This window comes from Vulpes vulpes, chromosome 7 (assembly GCF_048418805.1).
Source record: "Vulpes vulpes isolate BD-2025 chromosome 7, VulVul3, whole genome shotgun sequence".
Lineage (NCBI taxonomy): Eukaryota > Metazoa > Chordata > Mammalia > Carnivora > Canidae > Vulpes > Vulpes vulpes.
The window spans coordinates 70,866,966-70,882,813 of NC_132786.1; the positions used below are offsets into that span (position 1 = coordinate 70,866,966).

The following is a 15,848-nucleotide window of genomic DNA, read 5'->3' on the forward strand; positions in this document are numbered from 1 at the left end:
AGTACTCAACCTACCAACCTCAAAAATGCCTCATGTTAATCTGGTCCTTGCTTACTTAGAAAGATAACCAGTATCCCCTGTGGCTTTTAGGATTTTCTCTTAATCCATGACTTTAAAATTTCATGAAGAAAGTACCTAGGTAGGGATATTCCTTTTCATTCATCCTAATCTGCTCCTTGTGTTCCTTTAATTCTAAAAAGTGTCTTTCTTCAGTTCTGGGACCTTTCTTCCTTTTTAACCCTGAGCATGTATGGTGCTTTCAGTTTGCTTCCATTCTCTTTTTCTAGAACTCCTATTAGGTGGTTCTTAAGAACTTCAGGATGTTTTCTCTGTTCCTTAACATTTCTCTTATAATTTCAGCTCACTAATTTAGTAACTTTTAGAGATGAGAGGTTTTTTTTTTTTTTAAGATTTATTTATTTATTTATTCATGAGAGACACACAGAGAGAGGCAGAGATATAGGCAGAGGGAGAAGTAGGCTCCATGCAGGGAGCCAAATATGGGACTCAATCTTGGGACTCTGGGATCACACCCTGAGCCAAAGGCAGATGCTCAACCACTGAGCCACCCAGGCGTTCCTGACGTGAGAGCTTTTTAATCAGTTTATTGAGATTTTTATTTGGCTATCAAATCTTTATCTTGTAATTTTTCTAGATATTTCTTTTTCATGGATAAAACAGCCTGCTGAATTGCTTTAAAAAGATCACTTAAACTTATCTTCAAGGCTTCTTCACAGTCTATACTACTAGCTGTTAATATTAATTCTTAATTTGTTGAGTTCACTATCCCTGTTTGTCTCATGGTATTATTTCCAAACATTTCTTTGCTTTTTTATTTTTTATTTTTTTGGCAGTTAATCCAGTCCTCTTTGTAGCTGCAAATTCCCATTCATCCACCCTTTCACATACAGCAGCCTGCCTCAAGGGACTGGATGAAGAGAGATGAGACATGGTGTTGTTAAGGGCTCCATAGCAGCTCCCCAGGGCCTCTTGGGCACATTGCTTTATCCATCCAGCACCAGTATCCACACTCAATACCTGACTGTGGACAATTATCTAAGGTAAGTGCTGTTCAGTCACCAACCAATCATCTAATGTTTGCCCCAGCTACATAAACTTTGAGACCTTTTCTTTTTTTTAAATAAACTCTGAGACTCTAGTTGCTAAAATCTTATGGACTCCGGCTTCTTCTGGTTGGATGGAACCCATCTGCTTTCTACCTTACAGGAATTCTCCCCAATTTTTTTAAGTTCCTCAAACGCATTCTTTCTTGTTTTTAAACATTGTTACTAATGTATTCTTTTGCATTTCATAGATTGTGGAGCAAGAGATCTTAGTATTTTATCCTGCCAAACAAGAGAATAAAAATTTTAAAGATAACTTTATGCCTACTGAAGCAAGAGTTATTTTTATTATCTATTATAGGCATTTGTACGGAATCACCAATAGACAACGCAGTATAACATGTGAAATAAACTCTAAGGGCAAGAGTTACTGAGCACAAATTAATTCCAATATGTACGTATCTGTGCACCAAACCTGATGATCAAACACCAATTTTGGCCCTCCATCAGCAGCAGTATCTTCACTGAGTAACATCCATGTGTTTGTGTCAATGTCATAACGATAGAAGTCACTTTTCAGAGACTTGCTATTCCTCACAGAGGAATCCAAATATCGCCCCAATGTGTAGATTTGCCTTCGTTGAATGTCAATGCACATTTTATGACATGATCTGGCACTAGGACCATTCTGTGGAGAGCAAAGAAAGAAAAAAGGAAAAAAAAATTCAAAGAACATATAACAAGAAAATAAAATTAAATGCTCTTTTTTTTGTTGACTTTCATTCAAAGGTTTGCAATAAAGTCCTACATAGGGTTAAATCTTACCACAGAAATGCTTAAAATCTACCAGGAGAGACGAGATGAACTATTCTGTATCTGATGGCACTCTGTTTAGAACACTTATATGACTTCTATTATATACCCACCGTATTTTAGTCATTTGTGCACAGAACTTGATTCTATAGTACATGTTAATCTAAACATACAATTAATCTTTAAAAATGTTTATTAGGATTTCTCATCAGAGTCTAGCACAAAACAGATATTCCAAGAATATCTAGAATTGCTGCATTTCATAACTGGAACTTTAATAAAACTATTAGTTTAATTATCTCTTTGTAAAGATGAGGAAATATGGGATCCCTGGGTGGCGCAGTGGTTTGGAGCCTGCCTTTGGCCCAGGGCGCGATCCTGGAGACCCGGGATCGAATCCCACGTCGGGCTCCCGGTGCATGGAGCCTGCTTCTCCCTCTGCCTATGTCTCTGCCTCTCTCATCTCTCTCTCTGTGTGACTATCATAAATAAATTTTAAAAAATTAAAAAAAAAAATAAAGATGAGGAAATATAACCTGAAGAAGAAAGGTATCCTCCTAAAAGCTAGTAAAGTAGTGACAACACCAGAATAAAATGCACAATGACTTCATCGTCCACCCTTTTCATTACATAAAACCAACACTCCTGAGTGAATAAATATTACAATGAGAAAACAGTATGAAGAACACTATATTATCAACAAAAATTAATTATTTGAGATCACTTTTATCAGTGGACTGAATGAAAGGTCAAAAAATGGTAGTGTATAAACTAAAAAGAGAGTTCCTTGGAAAGAAAAGCACTTCAATTGGGCATGATCTGATTAGTTGAAATGGGGAAAAGAATGAGAATACTTGTTAAATATCTCCTAAATTGTACCCATAATATTACTGTGTGTTCAATCCATATAACAACTCCATAAGGAAATTTACCATTTCATAGAGTCTAAGTAAGCTATCCACAGTAACAAGATTAGGAAGATAATTTAAACCCCAGTGTAAGTAGAACCGAAAGCAAAAATAGACTTAATCCAATGTGTGTGGCTATGATTGAGATGAAGACTTTCTACTGCAGAAGTAAGAGCTGAAGAATAAGGCAGAAACGGAGCCTGGTGACTGACTGGTAGAGGAGATTGGACGTAATTTTGCAGGCAATAAAGAATTATCACAGGTTTCTAGAGCAGGACAGAACATTTTAAAAAAAGTATTATAAAAAGAGTATTCTAGCACTGTTATGCAGATTAAATGAATAAAAATATTAGGAAGAATAATTTGATATTAGTGCTATCAATCTAGATGTTAAAATGATTTGTAACTGAACTTTAGTATTCATACTATTTACAACTTTAAAACCCATTTTCAAAGATTTTTGTCAAGGAAAATCTCTAGCAGATAAAATGGAAATATTTTTTGAAAGAATTTTCTCCACAATTAACCTCAAAAACAAAGATAGAATAATATATTATAAATCTGTGCCATATATCCTAGAATGTGGAATTTGAAATTTTAATAGGGGAGGTAACAGAACTTCTTGCTTCAGCTGAATTAGCAATAAGGGTTATTAAAATGATGAGCAAATTATACCTTAAGTAAGCAGAAAAAAGGAAAGAAAAGAATAGGAATCAAAAGAAAACAGACAAAAAAATAGAGATACTAACAAAGCTGGTTTCCTGAATTATTAATAGAATTATAAACCACTAGCAAGACTTACTTTTTAAAAAGGAAAATATGAATTGCTAAATATGAGAAATGAAAGTAGGAATATCACTTATAGGCTCACTACAAGTTAAAAAGAAAATAGGTACTACTATGGAAAACAAAGGTAAAATCTGACAATGTAAATAAAATGGACATATTCCTCAAAAAATTATAAACGTACTAAAATTAACATAAGAAAGAAAATCTGAAGTCACTGTATCTACTGAAAAATTGAATTAATAATTTAAAATCTTCCCACAAAGAAAATGCCAGTCCTTGAAGTACACTGGTAAATTTTATCAAACACTTGAAGAAGAAACATTACTCCTAACTTATTTTATGAGGACAACAGAACACTAAAGCCAATTAAAAATAGTACTACAAAGGAGGAGAAGGAAAAATAATTTACAGGCAACCAGCAACCAGTACACTTCATGAACAGATATAAAACTAATCTTTAACAAAATATTATCAAATAAAATGCAGCAACATATAAAAGAATATTTCTTTTTTTTTTTTTAAGATTTTATTTATTTATTCATGAGAGACACAGAGAGGCAGAGACATAGGCAGAGGGGAAGGCAGGCTCCCTGCAGGGAGCCTGATGTGGGACTCGATCCTAGGACCCTGGGATCATGACCTGGGCCAAAGGAAGACGCTCAACCACTGAGCCACTCAGGTGCCCCTAAAAAGAGTATTTCTTAACTAAAGGGTTTTTTTTTTTAATTTTTTAAATTTATTTATGATAGTCATACAGAGAGAGAGAGAGAGGCAGAGACACAGGCAGAGGGAGAAGCAGGCTCCATGCGGGAGCCTGATGCGGGACTCGATCCTGGGAGTCCAGGATCGCGCCCTGGGCCAAAGGCAGGCGCCAAACCACTGAGCAACCCAGGGATCCCCCTAAAGGGGGTTTATCTCAGGAATGCAAAGTTAATTTTACATTAGAAAACTGATCAAAGGGATCCTTGGGTGGCGCAGCAGTTTGGCGCCTGCCTTTGGCCCAGGGCGCGATCCTGGAGACCTGGGATCAAATCTCACGTCGGGCTCCCGGTGCATGGAGCCTGCTTCTCCCTCTGCCTGTGTCTCTGTCTCTCTCTCTCTCTCCCTGTGTGACTATCATAAATAAATAAAATTTAAAATAAAAAAAAAGAAAACTGATCAAAGGTAATGAACATTAAAAGAATTAAAGGAAAAAGTATTATCTTACTTATACAGAAAAAGTATTTGATAAAATTCAATACACGGTCACGAGGAAACTCACAGCAAACTAAGAATAGAAAGGAGCGTCCTCAATCTAGTTAAGTGTGTATAAAAATCCTAAATCTAATTTTTCACTTAATGGTGAAATATCCAATGCTTTCCTGCTAGTATCTGAAACAAGATAAGGAGGTCTATTCCCACTTCTTTTTTTTTTTTCTTAAGATTTTATTTATTTATTTGAGAGAGATAGAGAGTGAAAGAGAGCGAGCACAGATAGGGAGGAGGGGCAGAGAGAAAGGGAGAGGCATACTTCCTGCTGAGCAGGGAGCCAGATGTGGGACTCTACCCTAGGACCCTGGAATCATGACCTGAGCCAAAGGCAGACGCTTAACTGACTGAGCCACCCAGGTGGCCTTCTTTTTCTTTTTTAAAAAGACTTATTTATTTGAGAGAGACAGAGAGTACATGTGCAAGCACAAGTTGGAGGAGGAGCAGAGGGAGACAGAATCTCAGACTCCCCACTGAGCACGGAGCCCAATTTGGCACTTGATCTCACAACCCTGGGATCATGACCTGAGCCAAAATCAAGAGTTGGAAGCTTAACCAACTGAGCCACCCATATGCCCCTCTCACTTCTAATTAATATTGTATTAGAAGTCCAAGTCAGGGTAGTAAGGCATTAAAAAATAAAATAAAAGGTTACAACAGAAAAAAAACAGTGGAAAGGAAGAAGTAACATTTTCTCTATTCACAGATGACATGACTGTTGAAAAAAACCTAAGAAATCAACAAAGAAACAATTAGAAATAAGTGAATTTAGAAAAGTGACATGATATAAAGGAAATATTAAGAACCCAATTTATTTATCTGTATCAGTAGTAAGAAAACAAGACGATTTTCTTTAGTGGGGGCACAGAGGGAGAGAATCTTAAGCAGGCTCCATGGCCTGCAAGGAGCCTGATGTAGGGCTTGATCTTACAAGCCTGAAATCATGACCTGAGCTAAAATCAAGAGTGAGACATTTACCTAAATGAGCCACTCAGGCATCCCATTTTTAAGTCCTATTTACAACAGCATGAAAAAACAAAATACACTAGGATCAATTTAATAAAAATGTCCAAGGCCTCCAACCTAAAAACTTCAAGAATGCTGACAAAGAATGAAGACAAATAAATGGAGATTTAACTATATTCATGGGTTAGAAGATAATAGTAGTAAGACATCAATTCTCTCCGAATTGATTTACAGATTTATCACATTCCCAATCATAATCCAAATAGTTTTAGAAATTAATAGTATGGTTCTAAAATGCACAATTTTTAAAAAGTAGTAATAAATTAATAATAAATTGATTTTTAAAAAGAAAAATAAAGAGGTCTTACATTATCTGACCTCAAAGAATGTTATATTGGTATATGAACAGACCAAAAGATAATGGAGTAGGATAGAGTATCCAAAAAGAGACATATATGATCAGTTGATTTTTGACAAAGGTGCCAAAGCAATTCAGTTAGGAAATAAGATAGGGAGCAACCAAAACTCTCATACATTTCTGGCAGTAATAAAAAATGGTGCAATCACTTTGGGAAAAGCTTTAATAGTTTCATCAATGGATGCTAAAGGATGAAAGTCTAATGAGTAATAGAGTATTTTCATAATCTCAAAATGTCTCCCCACAAATTACATATTAATTATAGAGGGAAAAAAATCTGGAAAGCACCTGCCTTAACCAAGACAAACTGATACAATGTGCTTCCTGATTGGATATTCTAAAGAAGACTCAACGTCATCAACATGGTATTCCTGCTAAAAAGGCTCAACCTAAATCCAATCCAAAGAAAACAAGAAACAAACACAACTGAGTGATAGTCTACAAAATGACTACTCCCATGTTCTTAAAAAATGTCAAGATCAAGAAAGATAAGGAAAGGTTGAGGAATCATTCCAGACTAAAGGAGACTAAAGACACATGATACTGAAATGCAATGCATGAGCATGAACTGGTCAGGGATGGAGGTTGGGGATAACAGTGGGACACCTATAAGGGACATTACTGAAGTATTAGGTGGATAAGTATATCGGAAAAGGGCCTGTGGTTTAAAATAATGCAGCAGTGCTCAGGGCAGTCTGGGGTCTCCAAGACACTTCAAGGGAGCCTACCAAGTCAGTTTGTTTTATAACACCACTTAGATGAGAATTTGTCTTTTTATTCTTTTTTAAGATTTTATTTATTCATGAGAGACACTGAGAGAAGCAGAGACACAGACAGAGGGAGAAGAAGGCCTCCTGTGGGGAGCCTGACACAGGACTCCATCCTAGGACCCTGGGATCATGACCTGAGCCAAAGGCAGACACTCAATCACTGAGCCACCCAGGAGCCCTGTCTTTTTATTATTATTCTCTTATAGGTCTACATGAAGTTTTCCAGAGGCTACACAACTTCTGATATAATAAGAGATTGGATACAGAAGCAGATATGAATTCAACTGCCTTCTATTTAGCCAAACATTAAAGAGATTTAGAAAACTTTATACAAAACAGTGCCACTTGACGTATGGTGGTTATTTCATGGAAATGCATCTAAGTGATTGAGTTACAAGCTGACCTAGCTGCTTTTTTCCATGGAACTATATTACATGAAAGAAAACTAACAATCCAAGTACATTGACTCAGACATCATGGTTATGAAAGATATCTTCTGAAAAATGAATGAAGTCAGTATGTCATTTTGAAGGAAAACAACTGACATTTGTTGCCAATGATAAAAGCAAATTTTAAACTTTAAAATTTGTTGTTAAGCAAAAATTAGAATTTTTAAAACTTCTACCTGCCACTCTAATCTTGACACCTTCCCGATACTTAGAAGATTTTTCTAATGATAGTGATAGTAATATTAACAAATATGGAGGGTTTTTTTTGATATTGTATAATAAAATTTCAACATTAGGAAGATATGCAGAACTCAGGAAACCAGTAGTTTTCAAGTGACCAATGCGTGGGTAAAAAAAAAAAAACATGCATGGATAAAAGATTGATTCAAAAAGCAAGATATAACAATCGATTTGAATGTAACAGAATGCAAAACATTAGCTGATATGGTTTCAGAGTCTATAATGCAATCACCTTTAAGAAAGAACTACTTGTCAATTTGGGATATGAGATCAAAATAGACCACGTGCAAATATCAGAAAAGGCTATTAAAATACTACTCTCCTTTCCAAAAACATCTATGTGAGGTCCAATTTTCTTCCTATATTTCACAGAAAACAAGTCTCAAGAGATTAAACACAGAAGCAGATATGAGAATCTAGCGGTCTTCCACAAAGCTTGACATTAAAGAAACTCATAAAAATGCAAAAGTAAAGAAAAATATTATTTTTTCAAACCTTTATAAAAATTTACTGCCTAAAAAAAAAAAATTTTTACTGCCTATCTGGGCAGCCGAGGTGGCTCAGTGGTTTAGCACCTGCCTTCAGCCCAGCACGTAATCCTGGAGACCTGGATCAAGTCCCACATCAGGCTCCCTGCATGGAGTCTGCTTCTCCCTCTGCCTTTGTCTCTACTTTTCTCTCTCTCCTCTCTGTGTTTCTCATGAATAAATAAAATCTAAAAAAATTTTAAAAAAATTTACTGCATATCAATATGAACATTTAAAATAATTATTCTCGGGCAGTCCAGGTGGCTCAGCGGTTTAGCACCACCGTCACCCCAGGGCGTGATCCTGGAGACCCGGGATCGAGTCCCATGTCGGGCTCTCTGCATGGAGCCTGATTCTCCCTCTGCCTGTGTCTCTGCCTCTCTCTCTCTCTCTCTCTCTCTGTCTCTGATGAATGAATAAATAAAATCTTAAAATAAAACAATAAAATAAAATAATTATTCTCTTTAAGAGCTGGGTCTTTTATTAACTCTCAATCTCCTAAATGTGTTACTAGATACATATTTAAGTAAATTAAAGTGAACTAAATTAGTACTGCTTCTTAATTGTATATCATACTTTTAAAACACATGCTCTGGGGTGTCATCAAACAATAATTTGTACTCACTGGCATAGAAAGTAAAATAAGATATATGCAATACTAACTATTCAATTTTGGAAGGAATGAACATTTATGCTAGAGCCATATACTACCACTATTTATTCATAGAAAGATCAACACAAGGTATTCAGGATCTATATAAGGAAAGTAATAATAAACTATAATAAATCTGAACTCCAGTATTGAGTCACTACTGACTTCAAAATTACAGGTACAAAGTCTTCTCATCAAAATAATTTCTATATTTTTCCAATATTAATTTTAAATATTAACTGCATTCCAAACATTAATATGACCTTTGAGTTCTCCTGGAAATCACCCCCCTCTTGCCAAAACAGCCACTCTCCTGATTTTGTATTTATCTTCCCATGCCTTCCTCCAGCATTAACTTTTCATTTAATTTATCTCACCTATTTGCTCACTAAAGAATAAACATATGACTCATGCTTTAAGGAATTCAGAGTCTAGGTAGGGAAACAAATGTAAACTAATCATTTAAGTTACCCATTTGAGGAATATAAGTAGGCTCAAGAAAGGAGGAAGCTTCTAATTCTGAGTAGAAAAGTCAAGAAAGGCTTCACCAAAAAAGTCTGAATTGAGTTTTAAGAATAAGTAGGTGTTTACTAAGTAAGAGCAAGGTGCATGGGAGAAGGTGCCCTCTATTAAGTTCAAACAAAAAACATTATTGCCAAGGGACACAGGTGAGAAAGCTGAATAATTCCAGCAACTAAAGATGTGGCTGGCACTTATAGTCAGGAGATGAGGTAAGAAACGCAAAGGGGAACCAAATCATGTTGAAAAATTTGAAATTTATAACCTAAGCCAAAGGAACTAGAGTTGATAACTTCTCTTATCATTATGATTACTGTTGCTGTTATTCACACATCTCCGTATCTATGCCCTTTGACAGTGCCCCGTACTATATAGTGACTCCAGCCTTGGCCACATACATGACTTCCTTTGGTCAATTTAGTGGAGTGCTCATATCTACTTCTTTCTCCTTGCAGCCCTTGCTCCTGACATGAGAACAAGCCCCAGCTAGCCAACAGAAAGGTGCGCAGCAATGTAAAACAGAGCCAAGTAGTCCCCACTTGAAGCTACTCTAGATTAGCTGACAGCCAGCTGACTCTGGGACACAAGTTCAACCAAAACCAAAAGAATGACGCAGTCAATCTGTAGCCTATAATATGCCACTGAGGTTTTGTAAGTGCTTGGAAGAGATAGAATATAAGAGATAAATGAAACCGGAACTGAAGCTTACCATAGGGTTTAAGCAGGTGTCACATGGCCAATATGTTTTTTAATGAATGGAAAATAGACTGCAGATTAACAGTGGAGGCAAAAGTTTAAGAAAGAAACCATAATGTTTGAATTAGTGCCGAAAGGGGTGAAAAAGACATCTGAAATGCAGTACTGGTGCTAGAACTTGAAGAAGTTCAAACTTCATGAAGTTGAAAACTAATGCACTAATTAGACATATTCAATGAAGAAGAAGGAAAATTTCAGGATGAATCCCACACTTACTGCACAAATAATTACAGATGCAATCAAATTAGATTTAAAATAGTTTAAAAGAAATAAGTTAGGAAACTTTTTAGATCTCTATTTTTGTTGAAGATAGAAAAATCACTTTAGAAAATGGTACTTTAATACTGAAAGACAAAAGCCATTTTTACATATTTTCACAGGGATAACAAATAGAAATCAAAATTTTAAGTTATCTTTGAAAAAAATTAAATCTACCCAAATTAATCACTAAAACATGCTGACTAAGCAGAATCCAATAACCTAGAAATAAAGACAGCACTGATCTTTCTGAAATGGGCATCCTAGATTAAAAGCAATGGGTTTTGAATTAGATCTTTCCCCTACTTTTCATTTTCAGCTCCTATCATTTTGTAAAAGTTTATATTTCACCTTGTAATCTGGAACAGTTTAGATGGAGGATACAATTAAAAATTCTATGAAGATTTGTGAAAAATAAATGAACTAACATTTCCTTTATACTAGTGTATAATTCAAAGCCATAAATCTAAGCCATCTTATTCACTAAGGAAATGTGGTATGTATACTGATAGACACACATGTGAATACAATCTTAGTCAAAAATAAAATACATATCATTTGTGAAAACTGATATATAGCGAAGCAGTAAGGGACTAAAATAGTGAAAAGGTAAGGACATTAAAAGTCTATTTTGGGGATCCCTGGGTGGCTCAGTGGTTTGGCGCCTGCCTTTGGCCCAGGGCGCGATCCTGGAGTCCTGGGATCGAGTCCCAGGTCGGGCTCCCGGCATGCAGCCTGCTTCTCCCTCTTCCTGTGTCTCTGCCTCTCTCTCTCTATGTCTATCATAAATAAATAAATAAATAAATAAATAAATAAATAAATAAATAAATAAATAAACAAACAAACAAACAAACTCTATCTTACAAAAAAATAAAAGTCTATTTTTCCAGAGAAAATCAAAATAAGTTGAATGCTTGAAATAAGAGGAGAAATGACAAGGACATAAAAAAAAGATCATTACAAAATTATATTTCCAGACTGAAGTGGTTAAAAACTATTATATTCGATACCCATTTCTACTTATCTCTATGAACTAGATTTGTTCAGGTACCAGTAGTTGAAGAACCAGGTACAGAAGCTAGAATGCAAGAATACTTAAACGAAACTTATTTACCACAAATTCTTCTGCTACTATTATGGATATAGAAAAAATACAAATCATCTAGAAAAAGAGGTATTACACCCACACCCCTATCATAGTACAGATGGATGAAAAGTCTGAGAACTTGCCTCTTTTTCAGTGTCTCTAGAGATACATGTCCACTGGTTCTCCTTCACACTGTACGCCCAGAAGTCAGCAAGATCTTGTGTTCCATCCCAGCCACCAAACAAATAAACGGTCTCTATGAAAATTAGAAAAATATGTATAAAAAAAAAACCCTTAAGGATAAAATTTAAGTATACGCACCCAGACCTAGCCATTGTTTCTAAGATCACTTAAGAAGGCACATCTAAATAAACTTAAAAGTGAAATTTGTAAATGAGTTAACATTTCAAAAATATATACTAGACTAGTTATCTCCTACACAAGGAAAGGCTGCTGCAGGACCACTACTTTGAGAGACTTATAAACATACAAATAACTAAGAGATACTGCACAACATTCTTTCATAAGTCTTTGGTGAGTAAAGAGAGTATGTATTTTCTCAAGTATCCAGAGTGAATCTGACGTGCTGCCAGTTTAGGAGTCTGTGTTAGGCCATGAAAGGTTTTACATTTAGCAGTTTCTTAGCAATGCAGCTTCAGACTGTAAAAAAGAAAAAAAAAAAGAAAAGAAATCCCAAAGGAATAGATGGTCTAAAATAGAACATAAATATACCTAGCTATTTCTGAAAAAAAAAAAAAAAACAAAAAAACAAAAAAAACTTCACATCAAAACCGTTTTCCCTCTATTACAGTATCAAAAACAATGGTTAAAACTAGCTATGAGTTAAAGTTAGACACCTTAAGAATAAGGTGATGTACAGCTTTGGCATTCCCATGGAAACTGGGGAAATCTTTTCCAAATATGTTATGGTAGGTTTAACTCCTCAGAAATCAACTTTTAAGTCATTCTAGGTATTTTAGAAATTTGGTTTCTTCTAATTCTGAAATGTCTCTATATCCATGGACTGTCTCACTGCAACAAAACGGATTTCCTGCCCTGTGAACAGTGAAAATCTTTATACATAACACTGTGTATCATCCACCTCCTTCTTTATTAACAATGCCTTTCCTTTCTTCCAATTATCTTCTCCCTTTTATTTATTTTTTTAAATTTTTATTTATTTATGATAGTCACACACACACAGAGAGAGGCAGAGACACAGGCAGAGGGAGAAGCAGGCTCCATGCACCGGGAGCCCGACGTGGGATTCGATCCCGGGTCTCCAGGATCGTGCCCTGGGCCAAAGGCAGGTGCTAAACTGCTGCGCCACCCAGGGATCCCCTTTTCTCCCTTTTAAATGCCTTATGTCTACTGGTTACACAAGTCTACCAATTATTTTTTAAAGCCATGACATTTTTTCTTTTTTTTTATTTTTAAGGATTTTATTTGAGAGAGAGAGAGAGAGAGAGAGAACGAGTGGGAGGAGGGGCAGAGGGAGAAGCAGTCTCTCCACTGAGCCGGGATCCAGACATGGGGCTCAATCCCAGGACCTTGAGATTCATGAAATAGCCGAAGTCAGATGCTTAACCAACTGAACCACCCAGGCACCCCTCTTTCTTTTCTTTTTTTAAAAAATAAACTCTACAACCAATGAGGGACTTGAAATCATGACTTTGAGATCAAGAGTCACACGGTGTACTGACTGAACCAGCCAGGTGCCCTTTCTTAAAAAATTAAGTAAGACGTACAGGAACATTATAAAGCTATCTACTCCCTAACTGGCATGACCTAGGCCTATATATGTTGAGGCTGTCATCTAAGTTAGATCTTACCACGAAGAGTTACAATTCACAGTGTACTCAGAAATACTGTAACACCATGAAGAAAATCCTTGCCATTCATAGAGTTGGACAGTCTTCTAAGAGATTTTTGTCATATTTTCATATAATTTTAAACTCTAAGTGAAATGTCCCATTCTATGCCTCAGAAGCTACAGAAATCAAAACAATTCTTCTGGGTAAGAGTATATCATTGGAATAGGACAGAGTTCTAGTGCTAACTGGGTAATCAAATAAATACAGGCCACATAACCTTCCTGGGTCTTAGTTTTCTCACTTACAAAACTCTTAGTATTTTGGTGTAGTTCTCCAGATATAAGTTACATGAATACATTCTGAAGGCTATGAAGCACAAACAGCATTTTTACCTTTAAGACATACAAAAATAAAATATACTCTGTAGTTACTAAGTGCACAGATGCAATAAAAACAGCATTATTGTATCCAATGCCATGTCTAAGTACCTAGAACATTTCTGGCTCTGCACAAATGTGAAATAACAGCAATTATTTTAAACTGTTAAAAAACTATCATATCTCAGAACTATAAGGTAATCCATTATCATTAATTAAGTAACATGGTTTCCCAAATGGCATGCAGTAATACCAGATACTTCAAGTTTTACAGGAAAAAAAAAATTAAAGAATTTTCATCTGGCTTAAAAATTATTTGCCAAGGCCTCAACTGTAAAGACAATTAACCCTGTTAAATTCTGAAGCCAGGAGAGGAAGGGGTAATATAACTAAAATAGCAATAGCAATTGACCTTTTGTTTTATAGTGTTTCTGGGTACCCTCTGGATAAGGTTACCCTGGTTCATTAACTTTAATAACCCTTCCTCTTGGGCTCTGGGTTCTCAATGTTCTTTCTGAAAAGCAGGTCTCTTTGTACGCATAAATTCTCACAGCAAAGAAAACCCACATTTCCACAACAGCCTCATTGATAGCTGTGCAAAATAAAATCTGGCAGAGAGCAAGCATCCCAATGGAATTAATCCAAGATGTCATTCTTGTCTGTGAATGCTTTGTAGTCCCAGTTGAAGTTTAATAGTAAAATTGAATGAATCGGATGGAAACAGGACCTTTTGACATACCTGAATAAAATGCACGACAAAATTTTAATTAAATCATTTAATCATTTAAGTTATCATTCAGAGACGAAATATTATCTAGAAATAAACAGAGGCTGAAGTATTATTTTATGCATAAAGGATATCAAAAATTTTAAAGATTACAGAAATAATTGGAGAGAACTGTAATAAGAATTAAGAAAACAGAAAAAAGAAAACACTATTTGCAACAGGGTCCATTCTCACGCTTATCGGTTATGTAACAATTCACGTACATCCCAGGCAGTACAGTCCTCCTCAAGCAGTAGCCCTTTCTCTATGTTTTTTTCTTAAAGGAGTACAGGCTATTGCAACTATTCATTTCTCCTGGCACTCAGAGGAATGTTCAGTCCAACAGCGCTAGTCTGGACTGACAAGGTATTTTACAGAATAAAAAGAAAGAAGACAGTTCCTATCCTCAAGGAGCTTACAATCCAGTCAAGAATATAACATAAGTACATAAATCACTATATTGTAGAGTGGACTAAAGGCCAACAGAAAGGTAAAAAGCATCATCTGAGTTCAAAAGAGAGAAGAGAATATACCTGAAGGGACTCTGACCTATGCATCAGAAGGTGGCTCTGGGGGCACCTGGGTGCACAGTCAGTTACACATCAGACTCTTGATTTCTGCTGAGGTCATGATCTCAGGGGTCATGAGACTGAGTCCCATTTAGGGCTCCATGCTGAGTGTGGAGTCTGCTTGAGATTATCTCCCTCTCCCTCTGCCCCTTACCCCCGCTCACATCCATCCTCTTTTTGTCTTCTCTCTCTCAATAAATAAATCTAAAAAAATAAGAAGAGGAAGAAGGAGGGGGAGGAGGCAGTGGAAGCAGCAGTGGCTCTGTTGGTAGAATGGGAGAAAGAGAGGAGAACTTTTCAAGCAGGGTAAAAAGTATAACAAAGGAACAGAGGCAGAAAAACACATGAGAAATGTTTTTTTTTGTTTTGTTGTTTTTTTAGAAATGTTTTGAAACACAGGACTCTAAGGTAGATCTCAGACAGAACTACAGCTCTACCACCACAGCTGTGTAACAACCATTGGGGTCCTTAACCACTGGTATCCTCATGTCCAAATGGCATACCACAGCACCTAGCTCATAAAGCAACTATGAGAATTAAATTATATAATACAAGCAAAGTGGTTAAAACCGTGTGATGAGTAAATGCACTGTTCAATTTAAAAGAACACAAAAAGTACCAGGTCGAGATGAGGTTAAAAGGACAGGTAGTGGCCAGATCGTGGAAGGAGTTAAATGACAATATTAAGGTTTTGAACTCAATTCCACAGACCATGGAGTAGCTTGAGAAGATTCCAAGCAGAGATGTAACAAGGGCACCTCTGAATGTGCAGCACCATAGGACTCGACCAAGAAGGAGAAGCCAGCAAGAAAGTGGAATTGGAAGTAAAGTGACCAATAATAGCCTATGTTCAAAACG

At 36.1% G+C, this 15,848-nt stretch overlaps 1 protein-coding gene across 49 annotated transcripts in view; it reads right to left on the minus strand.

Moving 5' to 3' along the window:
• MKLN1 (muskelin 1) overlaps nucleotides 1-15,848 on the minus strand; it is a 322,363-nt gene that overhangs the window by 52,209 nt on the left and 254,306 nt on the right. For all 49 annotated transcript variants that reach the window (XR_012002632.1, XR_012002636.1, XR_012002635.1 and 46 more), the window contains 2 exons: nucleotides 11,608-11,720; nucleotides 1,540-1,752 (listed from right to left, as the gene is read on the minus strand). Coding sequence is in view for 43 of the 49 variants with exons in the window: in XM_072764025.1 (XP_072620126.1) it covers nucleotides 1,540-1,752; nucleotides 11,608-11,720 (326 nt within the window). In the remaining 6 variants the exon portion in view is untranslated. The remainder of the gene's footprint in view (nucleotides 1-1,539; nucleotides 1,753-11,607; nucleotides 11,721-15,848) is intronic.